This window comes from Danio rerio, chromosome 14 (genome assembly GCF_052040795.2).
Source record: "Danio rerio strain M-AB ecotype USA chromosome 14, GRCz13ab, whole genome shotgun sequence".
NCBI classification, from domain to species: domain Eukaryota; kingdom Metazoa; phylum Chordata; class Actinopteri; order Cypriniformes; family Danionidae; genus Danio; species Danio rerio.
The window spans coordinates 28,832,068-28,851,577 of record NC_141034.1 but is presented as its reverse complement, the minus strand read 5'-3'; the positions used below and the strand labels follow the sequence as shown (position 1 = coordinate 28,851,577).

The following is a 19,510-nucleotide window of genomic DNA, read 5'->3' as shown; positions in this document are numbered from 1 at the left end:
TGGGCACAACTCAACCCCCGCCGCTCAGATACATAGCACGCACATGCCTCCACCGCTCTTCAGAGCTGGAACAGCATTCAGACAGGCAATTCCTACATATTCAAAAAGGGCAAAACAAATCACTGAGGCGATCGGCACATTTATAGCTGTGCATATGAGAGATCTTAATTGGTAATGGAAATTTCTGGTTTTAAGAAAATGTTAAATGTAATTGTGCCCCGTTACATTATTCCTTCATAAGCCTATTTCAGTCAGAAAATTCCTGCTTTCAGATCCACTGAAATTGCAGATGACAGTCAAATCAGATCTGTGCTGTCTGAAGAAAAGGTGGACACTCATCTTTCTGAAAATAAAAAATACCTAAAAATAGGTTAACACCGAGCTCCATATAAAACTAAATTGTTTTTTTTCTTTTTATTTGTTTTACTACTACAATATTACATTAATTTTTTTTACAGGAAGCTTTTTGGTTTTGAGTATAAAGAAGGATTTGTTTTATTTGCTTCTAAGCAGAAACCCAAGAAGTATAACTCTATCACTGTTTAAAGTAAAAGAAAAAACAAACAAGATCATACTTTTAGGATGTTACTTTTAATACATAAAAAAATTAAATCAGAGAAACCCTCTGGCTTTTTTCTTTTTTTGCGGTATCGAAAACGTACCGAACCGTAACACCACTGTATCATGTAATATAGGAATAAATGAAGATTGACATAGCTGCAATATAATTTATTCAAAAATGTAGATTAAATGGATATACATCATAAACACACTCACTATCCTTCAGGTTAGTCCCTGATCTATCTGGGGTCACCACAGCGAAATAGTTCACAGATTAGATATATATTTACAAGCCACTTTATTAGGTACACCTGTCTAACTGCTTGTTAACACAAATTTCTAATCAGCCAATCACTTGGCAGCAACTGAATGCATTTAGGCATGTAGATATGGTCAAGATGATCTGCTGCAGTTCAAACTGAGCATCAGAATGGGGAAGAAAGGTGATTTAAGTGACTTTAAACATGGCATGGTTGTTGGTATATTTGAGAAACTGCTGATCACTGGGATTTTTATGTACAACCATCTTTAGGGTTTACAGATAATGGTCCGAAAAAGATAAAATATCCATTGAGCAACAATTTTGTGGACACAAATACCTTGTTGATGCCAAAGGTCAGAGGAGAATGGTCAACCGAGATATGCAGAAGAGCATCTCTGAATGCACAATACGGTGAACCTTGAGGCGGATGGGCTACAGCAGCAGAAGTCCACACTGGGTGCTACTCCTGACAGCTAAGTACAGGAAACAGAGGCTACAATTTGCACAGGCTCACCAATATTGGACAATAGAAGATTGGAAAAACGTTGCCTAGTCTGATAAGTCTCCATTTCTGCTGCAACATTCGGATGGTAGGGTCAGAATTTGGCATCAACAACATGAAAGCATGGATCAATACTGCCTTTTACCAACAGTTCAGGCTGCTGGTGGTAGTATAATAGTGTGTGGGTAATATTTTCTTGGCAATCTCAATTCAATAGAGCACCTTTGGTATGTGGTGGATCCAAATCATGAATGTGCAACCAACAAATCTGCAGCAACTACATGATGCTTTCACATGAATTTGGGCCAAAATCTTTGAGCAATATTTACAGTACCTTGTTGAATCTATGCCAAAAAAGGATTAAGGCCGTTCTGAAGGCAAAAGTGGGTCCAACCCGGTAATAGTAAGGTGTACCTAATAAAATGTACATCATATTGATTTATTTAAATATATTATAACATGTACACCACATTACATTTGCAGCCTGAACTAATCTTCCCTTTTATTAAAACGATTGAATTATATTATCTGCACCACATTTATATCATTTTATAAATCTTATATTAGATTGTTGTTAAATGAAACCAGCAATAATCATGATAAATAAACAATAATTATATGCTAAAATAATTATGCATTGACCATACCTGGAGACATAGATCTGTTCTATTCAAAAGTCCTGTGGGAAGCGCCATCTGCACTGACCTGGACTCTGCCTATAAACCAGCACTTGGTTAGTGCTTAAGGCAAGAATAACAAAGACCATCCCAGCAAAACCATGTGTGTTGCCTCACCCTTTTAACTGAAAGGTCTCTTGCTCTCCTTGTCAGCCCTTGTGAAAGCATAGGTGTTTGTCTGTGTCCCATATGTTTCTATGCAAAACTTCAAAACATTTTCTATAAAGACAAGAATGACAAAAAACAGAAAGAGGGAGAGAGATGCTAAAAATGAAGAAAAGAATGTTTATTATTCTTTAGCACACACCAAAACCCATCTGGCCGGGATCGAAAGGGATTATGTTTAATGCGAATACATAAACCACGGTGGGGTTGATCCCCCATTTGTAAGAATGAGCCAGATAGTTACACAGCCTCAGATTTATGCTAGATGAAGAGGTTTGTTATCAGCGAAGAATGCAATTATTATGAACAAATCAATTTAGGCACACCCTGTGGGATCGCTTGTGTTTTTGGCCTCACAATTCTGGATTGTGCCTTAAAGTGTTATTCATAAAACGGCCTTTAGCATAGCCAAGTGTCTCATCTCTTCTTGACAAAACGTGGATTATAGTTGTAAAAACAGTTGCATGTCTAAACATTTGCTTTAAAAATATTTCATAACCCTAGAAAGTGGATGTCCACTTTAGAGGGCACTTTAGAATGCCTTTCCCATTTTTCTGGAGAATTGCTTGTATTATCCTGTCCTGAATATAATTTAGTGGCTGTGTGATTTTTTTTTTTTTACATGTCTCTGCTCGTTTGTTCTAATTCAAAGAGACTCAGATATAAACAAGAAAAAGCCATAGAGATGTGATATCTTTGTAATGCACACTGTAAAAAAACTTAAGTCAGTACAACAACAATAACAACAAAACATAATCCTTTTTTTCCTTTCTTTTTTTCTTGTTCACCTAACTTTTGAAAACATCAGCTGCACTAATCGGAAATTATTTTTAGTAATACAAAAGATGTTTAGTAAGGTTAACATAAAATTATTAGTTTTCTGGTAAGGTGAACTTCCCTGTAACAAAACTTTTTAACTTATGCCAACTGAACATTTTTTCTGCATAACTGGAATGCCTAAAATTGAGGGAACAAAAAACTCATAATCCTTATTTCCTTTCGTTTTTTTCTTGTTTACTCAGCTTTAAAAAACAAAAAATATCAGAAGTTGAGTAATAATACATCATCAGAACAGACAAACAGTTCAATTGAAAAAAAGGAGGCAAAACAACAATAATGGTAAACCAGACAGTGATCAAAATATTGCAATACAAACAGGGAAAAATGCTTTGTAATGCTTCACAGGAAAAGAAACAAGGCTCAGCAGCAAAGAGTCTGTGTGAATGTGGTGTCTTTATAGTCCTAGTAGTCAGTCCATCATAAGATAAATACAAATTAACAAATTAATCAACAGTTAAATAAAAGTTAACAGTCCACATGTACTAAGAGTTTGTGTTTGTTTTTGTAGAGCAAGCAAAGTAAATGTGAGATGAAAGTTCACATTAAAGTCATTTCACATTAAAGTGCTGTGCTACCCCCCCCCCCCAAAAAAAAAAAACAAAACAAAAAAAAACAAAGATAAATTACAAATGAATAATAATTCCAATCACATTAGCATTATTGAAGTAATATTTTGTTGTTGTTGTTGTTGTTGTTGTTGTTAATAATGGCATTACTGTTATTATAGGTGTTACTATTATTTTTGTTGTTGTTCTTAGAGTTAAAAGTAATACAACCTTTATTCTTTCAATAAAGGAAATCTGAGATTAACTCAACTTAAAGTAACTAGTTGGCAGAAGCTTTTTTGGGTGAACTTGCAATGTTTTGCTCACAAAACTAATCTTTTTAACTGAGAAAACTTGTAAATGTAGTTGTTCAGACATTTTTAAAGATTTTTGCCAAACCAGAAAAAAAAACAACAAAAAAAAAACAAGTAATTTCAACTTTTTTCCAAGTTGGATTTTTTACAGTGCATCTGGAAATTTTTAATGACCCTGAAATATGACAACGTCTTCATAGTGGAGAGCACTGAATATACCCTCCGGAACATCGTCACATACATGCTGGACACAAATGAGGGTCTATTGAGGCAACCAAACACTTCATCAAATCAGAGAAATCTGCTCTGTTTTTCAGGAGAACAGGCTATTTGTTTATCATTTGCTGCTATGACAAAGCAAAGTCATGAGGCCCTCTAGGTTTCTTTTAACTGTCATTTCAATCACTCATAGAGGGTGATCACTGTCCGCTGAAGTTGAATCTCCATAACTGATTGAATAATGAAGTCTTCTTTTTTTTTTACTCCCACAGACATCTAGAGAACAATCAAATAAGTGTGATTGAAAGAGGAGCATTTGAGGGTCTCAAACAACTTGAGAGAATGTAAGTATAAAATAGAAGAAATGATTGCACTCACATGCTGTCATAATACATAATCCACATGTTGCAGTATGTGTGTTTTTGACAATTCGTAGCTGTTTATGAGCAACACATTGACCTTGTCGGTATTAATCTGAAACATCTTCACAAAACTGAGAAGAACTTTTAAGAAGTTGAAGGTGACCTCCATAACTTAATTTTTTTTAAAGTCTAGTAGGTTTATGTGCTTGTTTGCCCTCCTGACATCTGGAGCACAGCCATATCCTTCTTTCTGGTGAGAATCTTAACACTTCCCAGTGAAATTGTCCATTGGGTCAGACCAAACATGCTAGCTATTACTGCAGTTGGACAAGGTCAAAGAATGTTTGGACTGTGGTTTGCCTGTGTTAGCATCCTTGAGTTTGTTTAAGTGTGAATGTCTGAGTGCATTTCATTCCTTGCAAATGTTTGCACGGTTCTGACGGTGTTTAACCGAGTCTGTTAGCAACTGCCGCCACATGTTAGAGATGAACGTACATCAAAATCAGCAGCAATCATGAAGTCTGATTACTACCTCTGAAAAAATGTCTCTAGTAAGTTTTGCGGGTCTGGTTTATCAGGGTCTGGAGATCTACATTCCTCATTGTGTCACTCGTACTTGGAATTTCACAGCGTTTGACTCAGTGACCCAATGGCGAGACAGCCAGTGGGTCCACTTGAATTCCCTCCATTTGACACCCGAGTGTGACTTCTTGTTGTTATTGTTGTTGTAACCCAGCAGACATATAAATAGCTTGGCCGTACTATGAGAACACGTGCTCTAGAATTAATGATAGAGAATAGTTTCTCATAGTGGCTTTACACAGTAGTTATTCAAAGTTAGATTGCCTTGTTTATAAACCATGGTTCACAAGAGTGGTAACTCCTCCCCTTAATTCTTCATACTCTAACATCAAAGCATTTGAACTGAGGTCAATGACAAAATAATTGTTTAATGTATTTGTGAATACAGTGAGTTGTAGTTTTACGTTATTCTGACCAGATTTGTGTGTAGCACAATTACAAAAAGCCATACAAGTCAGTCAGAATTGTGGTTGTGGTATGTTGTCAAAGCAAGACATCAGACAGTTCTCTTGTAGGATTGATCTGCTTGAAATCTACAGCAAGGATGTAGATCCTCAAAAAAGATACTGACGTTCCTCTTCTACATACCTTTAGTGTGCACCATGACCCTGCATCGTATCATCAAAAACCCTGCTCCCGTGATAAGGGTCATCCCACCAAATCCCACAGTCCGTCTGGCCAGGCTCATGCGAGTGATAATAGCCTTTAAAGAGCTCTGCTAGAGATAACCTAGGCCATCTTCAGAGGAAGTACATTTATTTCCCATCAGCCCCAGCACAGCTGTGACTCCTGACCCCAGGATGTTGCTATTGGCCAGTCGTGATGCTGCTGATCCTGATAGCGACGCTGACCTGTCATGCTCCTTTAATCAGAAAGACAGATTGGCCTGTCTGTCTATCGTTTTTGTTTGTCCTGTTGTCTCATCCATCTAGGTATTCAGATGCTTGCGTGTCAGTGTATAAGTCAAACAACCTTTCCATCCTTGTTTCCCTGGTGTTCACTTTCACTTTGTGCCTCAGATAATCTAACTACACAAACAAATACCCACTGATGTGTGCTATGCATAAGGTCATTCTCACGGTGTCTCCCACGTTTCCTACTGACTGTAGATGTTTTGGCCACACTAACTCTTGCCCTCCCTTGTCCTCTCTTCCTTACAGCCGCCTGAACCGGAACCGGCTTCAGGTCCTGCCGGAGCTGCTGTTCCAATCCACAACCAAGCTGAGCCGCCTGTAAGTCATGGCTTCTCTTTGATATCCCTGCCTGGAAAAGCTTGCGGTCAAATGTCCCACTGTTTTAATTTTGATCATTGTACTGGAAAGGATCTTGCTTAAATATTTGACTTTCCCAAACACTGTTTAAAGGACACTGTCAGCACAGGGATATTCTGTGTTATTCTTTCAGCCCATCCAGATGTGATTCTTTTAGATGGACCAGGGGTCCTAGCCAAGCTTAATTCGACGCAAACTCTCCCTGTGCTCTTGATAGGGAGGAAAAGGTGTGCTGGAGGGAATATTTTCCATGAATAAATGAATTCTTATTCTGAATATTTTCCTGCTCTGCTTTGAATCAGAGACATTTTTGGCTTAGCAGTAAGGTAATACTTCATTTATGAATATACAATTGTCAATGAAATATCGTGATGAGGTCAGGCCCGTGCTGGAGCAAAGGTTGAGCTTTACAAGTGTTTATTTGAAGCCATTTGTGAGACAGAAGTTACTCTAGAGTACCATTAAGCTCTCCAAGCAGATTCTGAAATGTTTCCATGAGCCAGTGAATATTAAATTGGTTGGCCCTGATCAGATTTGACACTTTTAACATTTACAGTAGTTTCTTTACTTGTCATTCACAATCTATTTCAACTGTTTTGCTGACAGACAGTATGAAGGTATGAGGTTGGTCACATTATTTCATTAAAATGTTTACTTAAGAAATCTTATTTTTCCAAAAGCTAATTTGGAGTTTAGTATATTTGTTTCCTACTTCCCTCTCATTTTAGTATTTGTAAATGTAAACTGGATGAAGGTTGTCAAGGGCAGGAGCAGATTATGGTGGAGCTTGTAACCTTGCCTTGTCAGGGTTCGTTACGCTGGTTGATGTTAGTGTGATATGAACGGCCTCACCCGTAACCTTCCCATTAAAAACCTCAAGCCTGGCTAAGGAAAGCAAGCCGACCGTGTCGCACACAGGAAGGGTTAGGAAAAGTGAGGCTGGGTCTAACCATGGCCAGCAGGACTGGAAACACTGACAGAGGTCAGGGAAAGGTAAAGAGCATGTTGCTGACCGAGGAAGGAGCAGAATGAAATGGGAGCAGAGGGTGTTGCGGATGAATAATGGGAAAGAGAGAGGATGCTAGCCGTCGGAGACTGAGAAAGACAGGACTGTGGGTCGTGGGGGAAAAGCCCTGCAGAGACGTGTGCGGTAACGACTGCCCGAGGCCATTTGTGGTCAGCACTCTCTGCAGCCTGAAAAGACTGCGGTTACAGTTACAGATTTCACTGTGTGGGCTCAGAAATGCACCGCATACTCAATGTGAGCACACTTACACATTTTATCCACAGGGTTGGTCAGGTTTCTAGAAGTATTTCCACCCTTGCCCTGTTCTTAGAAAGTTAGATGTTTCTGTCTAGCCATTGAAACTGAATAATGAAAAGTGAATGACGAATTAGATGGCAGTCTTGAACATGCCTGCTCCCATTTATTAATGGTGCAGCTAAATGGACTCCTATATTAACTTCAGTTCCTGTTCGGGGACTGGCCCCTGCACTAGTAATGTAGGATATTTCGGTCAGTGATACCCATGAGACTCAGCCACTCCCTGCCATTACCCCAAGCTCAGGTTGCACGTGATTGGTGCATTAGGAGGAATAGGGAAGCCGAATGCATCATCTTGTCTTATGTCCCCTTCCCCTCAGCCAATTTTAAACGTTCCCACTTTAATCTTCCGGGTGCAATTATCCCGGTAGAAGCGAGCAGTAAGGCAACATTAAATGACCACTGAGCAGCAGCGATGGCCTTTGATAGCCGCACAGATTGACCAAATCTTGAGTTTGCTTGTTTTGGGTGCCAAGGTTGGACTCTCTCTCTCTCTCTCTCTCTCTCTCTCTCTCTCTCTCTCTCTCTCTCTCTCTCTCTCTCTCTCTCTCTCTCTCTCTCTCTCTGAGAGCACATATTTGTTTGCGTCACAAAGGAAATCTTTTGTTTCTCTCTTACTTTCCCTGACAAGTTTATTTTCCTTTAGAGCATTTGTTTTCTTTTATTTATATGAAACAAATCACTCTCCCACACATCAAGTTTTCTCTTGTGCTCTGCCCCGCTCCTGTTGGCCCGAAGCGGTGAAATTCAGTGCAACAGATGGGCGGGGGGTCTGGCCCTCTTAGCCTTGCAAACACAAACCATCTCTCAGCTCCAGCTTGGATTTTAAACATGTCTCCAGAAGTCTGCAGTCTCTCTGAAACCATTTAGCTCATCGGTTCTCTTAATGAGCTCTACATGACATGCTTCAAAACAATTGCTGTGTTCTGCAGAGTGCACTGCACATTTAAAGCCAGGTAATGACTTCTTATAGCACAGTTAACTGATTGGTTGATGACTTATTAACTCTTATTGCAGATTTGCTTTGTAATCATTATTGAATGGCTTGCTTTCTCATTTAGATCACAAATAGAGCCTTTAAAAGAATGTGCTTGTTTGGGCTTTTGTGTACAATTACAAAGATTGCAGGCTGAAGCTTTGAATCCATAAAAACTTCCTGAAACAAGATGAAAGTACCATAAACCGGTTCCTGTGATTGTTGCTCTGTTTTCAAACTGCTGACATCAACTGTGTTAGATTAATCAGTGGAAACTGAAGTCTGCTAAAAGTGGGCGAGACCCAAAACTAACTCATTTGTTGACAATTCTCAATTCTATTAATTCTAATTTAGACTGACTAGATTATGGCTTTATAATTGGGAATTTGTTTCTTTGAAAATCGGAATAGAAGAATTGTTCACACATCATCTCCTACAAGAACTCTCAAGAAAAGGGTGGGTTTTTCAGTTTGTACCTCTCACATAATCATTGTCTTTACAACACTTGGAATGTAGTGCATGATTCATATTAGCACTTATTTTTCTCGTCCTTTTTAGATCTTGAAAGTCCCAGCACTCATTTACTTTCATTATAATGATTTGCCGGCACTGACATGAGGGTGTGTGTAAATAATGACAAAATTTTCATTATTGGCTGAACCATTTCTTGGAATATTTGTGTTCTGAAAAGCTATAATGGAAACAAGCAGTTGTTGCTCTGCTGCTGTATAAATGGTGATTATTAAGTAATAAGGGATAATACTGTAAGTCTAGTCATTATATTGCTTCGCAAAGCGACACAGAGTTTGTCTACCCACAATAGCTGGCTAATAATTCAACATGCCCCAAGCACATAAACCATAGCGCTCTGGCTCAGGGCTTTCAGAAGTGGCCCACTGATTGTTTTCAGAGAAATGAACCCTCTCTGAATCCAGCCAAGCGTCTTCCAAAATAGGGCTGCGCTCAGCCGGTTTCAAAAAGCTAGACAGCTTTGTGATTTACTCCAAAGACATATTTAGATAAATACAAGCTACAAAGACTTTGGAGTCCTGACAGAAAGCCAACTATATACAGAAAGCTCAACGAAAAGCTTAACTATTTTTTTTTTCATGAATTGTGCTGGCTTCCCAGGGTTGCGAGCTGATTGATGTACACCAGGGAACTTTAAAATTCACAGCTTGGACCTGGTGGTGGGTTATGGGTGAGCTAACCCCCCCACCCCATCCCTAGCCTAGATCAGTCATAGGAAGCTAAAATTCTCCAGTTAGTTTCTACCAGAGAAATGTTAATGACCTGCTGCGTCGTTCCTAGACACAGGCAGTGGCATTTGCCGGTAGCTTCTTAACCTTGTCAGACTCAAGGAAACCAAGTACATGTGGGTCAGGAAAAAACCAAAGCCGACATCTGCCCGAGTCACTGCCCACGCAGCACTTTCTGTTTCTGCTGACAGGAGGAATGAATAAATAAACCTGTTTACACTGTTTTAGCGAAGGAATGAAGTTGCATGGCTTTGTTTTGTAAAACTGCTGCTGAGACAGAGAATAAGAAAAGTGTCAAGTGGAAAGTGTGAAATCAACAGTTTAAGGGAAGAGTTTGAATGTTTGTATAAGTTTAAGAGAAAAAAATGTCAAAAATGGCTGGGATTGTCAATTGTAAAAAAGCTATAGTTCAATTATTTATACAATGAATAACTGTAAATTGATTTTCCCAGAATTGCCTGCATAACACCTTTTTTAGTTTGCTTATTTTAGTTTGCTTATTTCCTCATCTGTGATGTACATTAGAGTTTTAGGTTAAATATGATGTTAGGAAATAATATTTATTGCATTATTTTTGTTTCATGTGTGTTCCCATTATGGGGTTTAGTTAGAGCTCTTTAATTTTTTTTAAATGCTGCACATTTTATGCAAAATAATACATTTTCTGCCATAAATAAATTGCTATTTTAAAAACTAATAAAAAAAAAAAAAACGAGTACAATATAAACTAAAGAACACAACTAACGAAGACTTATTAATATAAACAAACTAAAACGGTGGCTGTGCTGGGATTTAACATTTTTAGAAAGAATTATCAAAATATCTATGTTTTCTAGCATAAGCTGAGATCTTTGCACATTAACAATGACCTTGCTGATGAAAAAACTCTTTCTCTTTGGACTGAGATGGCTGGTGCGAAGAGAAAAGCCTTTCCTAAACCAGAGAGCAGGGTGTACAGAGATAGTCAATAGGCCATCTGCTTCAGGGGACTGGCCACTGGCATAAACTGATTATAAAATTACTAATTATATAGTAGGAAAGAGACAGGAGTTGAACATAATTGTGATGGTGAGTAATTAATATTACAAATTAATTAGTATAAGTATCAGTGTGAAAAACTTAGGAAGAGTGCACTTCAAATATTCAATAATAATAAACAAATTATTAAAGAGTGCTTAAACTAATTTGAAAAGGAAAAGGTAAAAATAATTTAGTACCCGCTTCTGTAACTGAACAACTTTCTCTTTCAGTCTGAAAAACTTTTGCTATGAAGGGGAGCTGCAAATCATCTGTTTTGCGTGATTTGACTTCCATATAGCTTTTTTTGTGTACAGACATCTGTGACAGTAGTTTTTCACTGTGCTGATGGTTAATGTGCATCAAATTTGTTATGTTAGTGTAAGTAAACGTCTTTTTGCAGTATTTGCTCACAGTTTGTGTTCTCTCTGGTTCACTTCACCGCTGTCATTTTACTCTGCCGTCCCACCTCTTGTTCGTCACTGATGTGCAGGTAAAGCAAGTTTGTGCCTGTAAACACAGCGCCCCCTCTGTTCAAAAGATTGCGATTCGTTTAGGCTTGAATAGTCACATATGTGAATCGATTTCACCTTTATTTTTCTACTATATTTTTTATGACTTTCACATCACCACATGCTTTTAGTTGTGTTTTTTGTGTAACAAAGGTACAATGTGTAGAATCTAGATATTAGTACTTCCAGACATTGGTTTCTGAACACTAATTGAATGAGTTTGCCGTATAATGTAAAATTGTCTTTTACAGTTTCTAAAGCATTTTAATGGTAAAATTGTCAACCACAGCAGTTTTTTACTGTAAATTTTACAATGTAATTCTAGCAGGTCGTCCAGTCTAACCAGTTACAAAGTTTTTAAATCACCTCTAAAACCTGCCAATAAACCTTTTTTTACTGAAAAAAAACCTGATACGTATTGCTAGCTTTTTACTGAAAGACTTGCAAACCAGCTTAGACTGAAATCAGAAATATGAACTGCATTTAGATCAGAAAGGTACCTTGTTACTGATACATACTGAAGCACACACTTTATTATCTGTCTATAAATTGCTACCAGTAAGTAAACTTTTTAAAGATGCGAGCATGAGTATCTTCTGATACAGATGTTCGGTCAGCTGCCAGATTCTCTCCCACACCACAATGTGTAGTTTGCCGCTTTAGGCTAAATTGAAAATGCTGGCTATATATTTTATTGGACAAGAGGTTTATATGTATGTTGTGTGCACCAAAATATCCCATTACATGTGTAAGCAATTTAGCATCCAAATAAAGGAAAATATGCACGATAGGGGGATCGTTTAGTTAGTAAATTTAGATTCACTTAAGGCCTTCTATTCACATAGTTGGCACAAGATTATGCGAAAGGAGTTTGTTTAGTTTCCTCTGTGGTTTATAAAAAGTACAATCTGTGAGGACCGTGCAAAATCCAGTGGCAGCTTGTTTGCAGTTGTGGAACCGGAGTGATTTACACTCAGACTGCTGAATTCGAGAGGTAAAAAAGTCATTGCGTTTTCACAGAAGGCTGTTGACTTATAGTCTTGTTATACATTTCCCATTTTCACAGCATGTTGTGGAGTCATATCCTTTCCCTGGACACTGTTTGTGCCTCCTTCGGACATTTGAGATCAGGTGGATGTGGCGGACTGCCTGACAGGTTGACTCATAGAAATGTTGGCCTGCGGGAACACAGTTTGCTGTATTTATGGTGGAGATGGGGTGGGTCTGTAGCGTGAATAAATCTCCTTCGTGGTGTGGGGCCTACAGAGCCACCCAGTGTTCCTAAAGCTGCACTACTGTGACTGTTCGTCTGATGTGATTCTGCTAGCGTCTTATGCTAGCAGTTCTCTGTCACTCAGACCCACCAGAGAGAATCGTGGGTCACGGAGTTATGTAGTGTAAACTATTGATTTATTTTGTTTTAGAGAAGCCTGATTGTTAAAAATTAACTCAACAATCTGTGGCCTTTCGTAATAGCAGGACCAGATGTTTTCAATGTTAGCTATGATAAGATAAATCTACATGCCGCCGGAGATGGTTTTAGAGAGTGGTTTTGTGTTTAAAGATTTTCTGACTTCTTCGTGTTTTTCTACTCTAGATTAACTGATTTGCTCTGACTGAATCCTCATGACTATATTGATCAGCATAGCTAGAGGCAGGGTTAATTATTAGCATTATTTGGGTATTGACTTCATGTTACAATGCATAAATGATTTTGATACAAATGTCTTACAAAGCTGTTGATGAACGTAAGAGGAAACCTGCTGGGAAATTTGTGTAATGATGATTTAATGATTGATTCAAATGCTCTCTAATGTCTGAAGTGCTCACAGCCCTGCTGAAAAAACAGCTTTAACTACTCTAGGTTGGTTGGCTGGTTTGAGCTAGTCAATCAGTCTGGCTGTAGAGGGGTTTTGGCCATTTCCAGGCTGGTTTTAGCTATTTCCAACCTGTTCTTAGCTGGTCAGGCTGGGAACTGACCCGCTAAACCAGCTGGGCCTATGTCCAGCTTAAACCAGGCTGGTCAAGCTGGTTTGAGCTGGTCATTTCCCAGCCTGACAAGCTAAGACCAGGTTGGAAATGGCCAAAACCCCTCTAAAACCAGGTTGGTTGACTAGCTAAAACCAGCCAGCCAGCCTAGACTGGTTTAAGAATGCTAAAATCATGAATGAAATCACCTTTTTAACTTATTTAGTATATCATCCTTACCTTTTTTTAACACATGTTAATTTTTCTGCCCCCATGTAAATGAGCTTGCCCCCCCCCTTCTGCCCCCCCCCCTAAATTATTATTTTAATTTTTTTTTTATTATTATTATTTAATTTTTTGTGTCAGAACTAAAACGCTACAGAGAGAGCAGCCATCGGTGGCAAAAGGAGATATGACTGAGGCCTCTCTCGCTTGCTCTTGGTTTCGTGCGCTCTCGCTCTCTCTGCTTTCCCTTGACTTTGGTAAGTGATAGTGCTGCGTGCATCTGTGTCCCACATTCGTCAGAAGTTAAGCCTCAAATTGACACAGGTAATAAAAAGATTCAACTTCAGTCATGGTCATGTTGTGAAAAACCACCAAACTGTCTACTGTTGATTATATTATATTTCTATTTTGAATAGGGATTTTAAAACTTTTAATATAGGAAGTCCTCGGCTAGGCATAGCCGATTATTAATTTTTTTTGTTGCAGCACATTTTTAAACATAATAGTTTAACTAATTTCTAAATACAGTTTTGTCTTTCCCATGGTGACAGTTAGTGCATAATATTTTACTAGTTATTTTGCTAATTGGTTGTATTCAGATTAAAGGGTAATTTAAAGACTTAACTAGGTTATGCTAACTTGGAAAGTTGGAATAGTTAGTAGTTAGTAATAGTTAGTTAGTAGTAATTGTATAACTGGTTTTCTTGTGTAGATAAACAAAACATATACTGTAAATTTTTTTTTAAGGAGACTAATAAAAGGCTACTAACCTTAAAATTGTTTTTTAAAACATTAAAAATTGCTTTTATTCGAGACAAACTATAAGAAATAAGACTTATTATGACTCCAGAAAAATTTTTTTTTGTTTTATAGGAAATACTGTGAAAATGTCCTTGGTTTGTTTAAGATCACTCGGGAAACATTATTTTAAATTAACAGGAGGGCAAAAAATTGACTTCAATCATATCTGTAAAAGTTTACAGGTGCCTTTATGTGTTTGAATGTAAAAAATGTTTCCTACTACAATACAAAGTTACTTTTCAAATAAATTGAAATGGAAAATTGTTTTGAGTTATTTAATTAGCTGTTTATAAAGACTGTAAAGTGATGCATGAAAAAAAAAAAAAACTTTGAATAATTGTTTAAGTAGTTTGATGTATGTTAAAGAGTGCCCTCTAAAAGTACAAGTGGACCCTGACCGCAACCCACCCCTTTCCACCCCCAGGTACTCTGGCCTAGAACCGCCACTCATCAAGGGTCTTATACTACTTTAACTATGATGGACAAATCCATCTTATTTTTGATTTTGATATAGTTTAAATGCTACTTTTTGATCCAACTTCTTTTCGCATGAAAATATTTGAAATTGTATTGAGTTTCTAATGCCGTTTTTAGTTGAATTTAAATGACTGTTTTTTTTTTCAAATAGAGAAATGACAAAGAAAGACATTCAAAGTACTCAATCTGCATTTTAGTTAACAAGGCCTGTAATTGCTAACATGCAAACTGTGAAATGCGTGCATTTGTACTTCATTCAAGTCTTTACAATGATGAACTCAGCCAAGATTTGTTGTAGGAGAAAGAGTGCTCAGACAGAGTATCCCACTCTACAGAAGCAGAGAGAGGGAAAAAGGCCTAATTCGCTGTGTTGATTGAGGGCGCCTATAATTTGGGAAATAGTTTGGGGCCATTATGTGCTGGGGTGTTTATCACAGGTGGTTCCCATGACGACCGGTTGAGATCGTAATTGGATTTAAATGGGCAGAACTGCTTGCACATGTTTGAAAGAGCAAGAACGAATGCACTGCAGTGACCATGCATTCGGAGTTTCTTTCTTTAGCAGCGCAGCCTCCGAATGAACTTTACCCTCTTCTTGAGTTTGAAAAATTAAAGAGCTGCCGTGCTATCATCACTACGCTACCATTAACATCACCCGGACACAAACCAGCACACTTTCACTGTGTAGATTTAATCTGTTTGGTAAAGATCGCTAATGCTGCACCACTTATCCAGAGTCCAGGGTGTGTGTGAGTGTGTGTGTGTGTATGTGTGTGTGCGCCAGTTTGAACTCATACAAACCAGACATTGGCACTTAACTTGTTAAAAACTTTCTTTAGAAATGAAAGAAAGAAAGAAACAAAGAAAGAAAGAAAGAAAGAAAAAACAAAACTGTTTAGGAATATTTAGTCATGAAAATTGTCAAATAATTGAAAAAATATTTTTAAAAATATTTAAAAGTTTGATATGATGTAAGTTCCACAATATAAATTTATGTTTGTATACTGTACGTCACTTTTAAGGCTCTTTAATGCTGCATTAATTTGAGAAGAAAAAACAAAAAGAGATGATGTTTTTGAAAAAAACATGGTAATTCATGTTTTCAGCATCAAATGGTCCTTTTATTCAATAAACAATAACTTATACTTTTACTAGATTTGGCTTAAAATCAAACGTAAATGTAAATCTGCTCTGTAATATAAATTTTACTATAGTCTTCAATATAGAAGTTTCTTTACATTTTTAAAAATAAAGATGTTTTATTTATATTGATGTTCAGGAAGAATCTTTTACTTCCATGGAGACTTTTCATTCCACAATAGTTCCTTTATTGTGGAAAAAAATGGTTCCTTATGAAAATGTTTTTCACACTATATATAAAACCAATTACTATTTGAAGAACTTCTTACTTAAAGGTCCTTTGGGGGACCAAAAAAAGGGACATTGTTTTATGTAATCCCTGTGGAAAAAAACAAACATTTGGTTCTTCCACACAATATTATTTTTAAAGTTGCAATGAAATCAAAATTTACTCTTGATGTTTTTATGTAGTAGTGCTTGTTATAAACAATGTCTCTCTGCACATCACTATTTAGTAAAAAGCATTTGCTCTCATAATCTATAATAATAAAATAGTGTAATAATAAAATACTATCCTTCCATGGAAAACTTCCATGCCCCCTTGAAATGACTTTTCTTCTCTTCTGGTCACATCGAAAGTCTTTAGGGAGGGGCTATCAGGACCTGTCTTGTTTCTTCTCTGCCTTCACCCATTGACCAATCTTCCTTCACTTAGTTAGCAAGACCCATCTTTCAACGATCCAATCGGTTTTCCAGCCATAGCAAAATTATGCACCGCCCTACGTTTTTTTCTCCTAACATTATTTTTTTTTCTCAAGGGTGTTTCTAATAGTGGTACATTATAATAGAGAAAATAATGACAATCTGAACTTCTATTTCATGATGACTTTAAGAGTACATCGACATTGATAATTTTCTGAAGAGCCTTTATCATATCAAAGCAACACTTCATTCATTCATTTTTCTTTGGCCTAGTGTTTATTTCAGAAGTCACCACAGCAGAATGAACCACCAACTATTCTATCTTATGTTTTACACAGCAGATGCCCTTCCAGCCACAACCCAGTACTGGGAAACACCCATACAGACTCATTCACATACAATACGGCCAATTTAGTTCAACTGGCCCATGCTGGTCCTCGAACCAACAACTTTCTTTCTGTGAGGCAACAGTGCTAACTTTGAGCCATCGTGCCACCCTCTACATTCAACTAAATGTTCTTTACAAAGGAAAAAGAGATATTTAGATCTTTAAAATTACAGGATTACTAAATGGGTCCTAAGAACGGCAAGATTCTTTAAGGATTCCAGAATGATGTTATATGCCATCACTGTGAAAACATTCCCAACACAACCCAACACAACTTTAGTGAAACTAACCTTTCAGTCACTCATATTAAAACATTGCTAAACCCACTATCGAACATATCGGTGCATTTAGAGGCATTAGGATAATTGTGTATATTAGACGTCACGGTTTTATTTAGGTTTAGAGTTTCCTCAGGGTTGTTAAACCTTTGAACTCATCTTGATATCCTTGTTACTGGAAGTATTAACCATACCGTTTATTTTTGCAAGTGTGAACAACATGCAAAACGAGTCCAAGGAATGTTTTTTCGTACAGAAATGTGCATCTTGGAAAAGCTGGGGTGAATAAAAAAACAAACAAAGCCCCATTAGATCAGCAGAGCTCATCCTGACTGGTTTCCTGCTCCTGCTGGCAGCAGTGCTGTTGCCCTTCACAAAAGGCAAGGAAAGAAATCTGACAGGCCAGCACATTTGCGCTGCGTTGCTGTGTTTACAAGAACATCTGAATCAACAGCAAGTCAAGCCTAGCTTCTGTGCTTGGCTCTTGCATAGAAGCACTTGTCTTGTGGATGTCAAGATGTTCGAAATCACTCTGGTCAAATGTCAGAGCTTTTTTTTTTTTTTTTTCTGACATGCCTGACATGGCACAAAGCCCCAGTCAGCATGCCAGAGGTGCCAGCAGAAGAGTAGACAGGACAGATTGTTCACCAATCTGGTCATCCCTATCTGAATATAGGTAATTGACTAAGAAAAAGGCAGTCAAAAATGTTTTGGTTTTGTTTGTTTGGTGTTTTTTTTTTTTGAAAAAAAGAATTGCAGTTATTTATGTCGTTTAAATTATGATTTTTTAGAAAACAATAGGGGGTCACTAACCTTATCAATTCTTTCATGTTTTTTTTTTTTTTTTACTTTGTACTTCAATTATGTCCTATGGTGTGGAAACAAACAAGCTACAAATCACATAAGAGTGATTTATCTTGATCGTTGAACAATTTATTTTATATGAAATTAGGAATGATATATATTTTTTTCTTTGTGACTTGTTGAACATTTTCAGTAAATAGTGGTGTCACACCAACCCAGCAGATACACATCATAAGACGTTAATATTAGGTTAGATTTAGATCACCGGAGACTAAGAACAACATTATTTTGACATCAAATAACGACATGAAATGGTGTTGATATTTTGCTGATTTTAGGTTGTGTTGAAAAGTGACAAAAATCCAACATCGCGTCAACATCTTAAACCAACGTCATATTGACCTCAAATACTGACATTTATTCGTTAGGTATGGCAACCAAAATCCAAAGTCTGACAGACGTCATATTGGTAACATCCACAAGCTGTAACATCATTAGACATCGATATTTGGTTGATTTTAGGTTGTTTTATAGAGTAAACAAAATGCAATGTCTGTCCGACATTGGACATTGTTGTCAGCCTGTTGATTGGTTTTGACGTCAACACGATTTTCATCTCCACACAAAATGCAACGTCCCATACCGTTGGAGTACAGCCTCAATCTGATGCCATGTTGACGTCCTGTGCCTGCTGGGAAAGGACAACAAAGCTTTTTAGAAAGATGTAAAAAAATTCAGAGACAAAAACTGTAATACTGAGGTAAAAACAGGTGCATACCATGGTCTTGACAGGTTTTTACATGGGGTCCTTCACTTTATTAAAGTTTTCTGTGTAATTGACCCATTTAAAATTAGCATATAGTGTTGTAGACATGGTTTCAGTGACAAAATATATCAGGTACTTTTCAGATTTTTTTAGAAATATATGGATAATATATTACTTAAAAATAGCTACTTGTAAAAATTAGGCCTGATGTATTTATTAATGATTTTATGACTTTCATTTTTAATTTAAAACTATGCTTGAGACAATACATCGTGGAACAGTCTTGAGATTTGGCTCAAAAATGTCAAACATTTAATAACATTTTTATGACAAGAGGTCAACAGAAGACAAATATGGCATGGTGGCTCAGTGGTTAGTCGTCCACAGCAAGAGCGTCGCTGGTTCGAGTACTGGCATGACCAGTTGGCATTTCTGTGTGAAGTTTGCATGTTCTCCCCGTGTTCGTGTGGGTTTCCTACAGTTGCTTCGGTTTCCCCCACAGTCCAAAGACAAGCGCTATAGGTAAATTGAATAAACTAAATTGGCTGTAGTGTGTGAATGAGTGTGTATTGGTGTTTCCCAGTACTGGGTTGTGGCTGGAAGGGCATCTGCTGCGTAAAAAAAACATATGCT

General features: G+C 37.4%; 1 protein-coding gene across 1 annotated transcript in view; it reads left to right on the top strand.

Annotated features, from left to right (window-relative positions):
* slit3 (slit homolog 3 (Drosophila)) overlaps positions 1-19,510 on the top strand; it is a 272,477-nt gene that overhangs the window by 16,133 nt on the left and 236,834 nt on the right. Inside the window, exons 3-4 of the mRNA NM_131736.3 lie at positions 4,358-4,429; positions 6,190-6,261. Coding sequence (NP_571811.3) covers positions 4,358-4,429; positions 6,190-6,261 — 144 coding nt within the window. The remainder of the gene's footprint in view (positions 1-4,357; positions 4,430-6,189; positions 6,262-19,510) is intronic.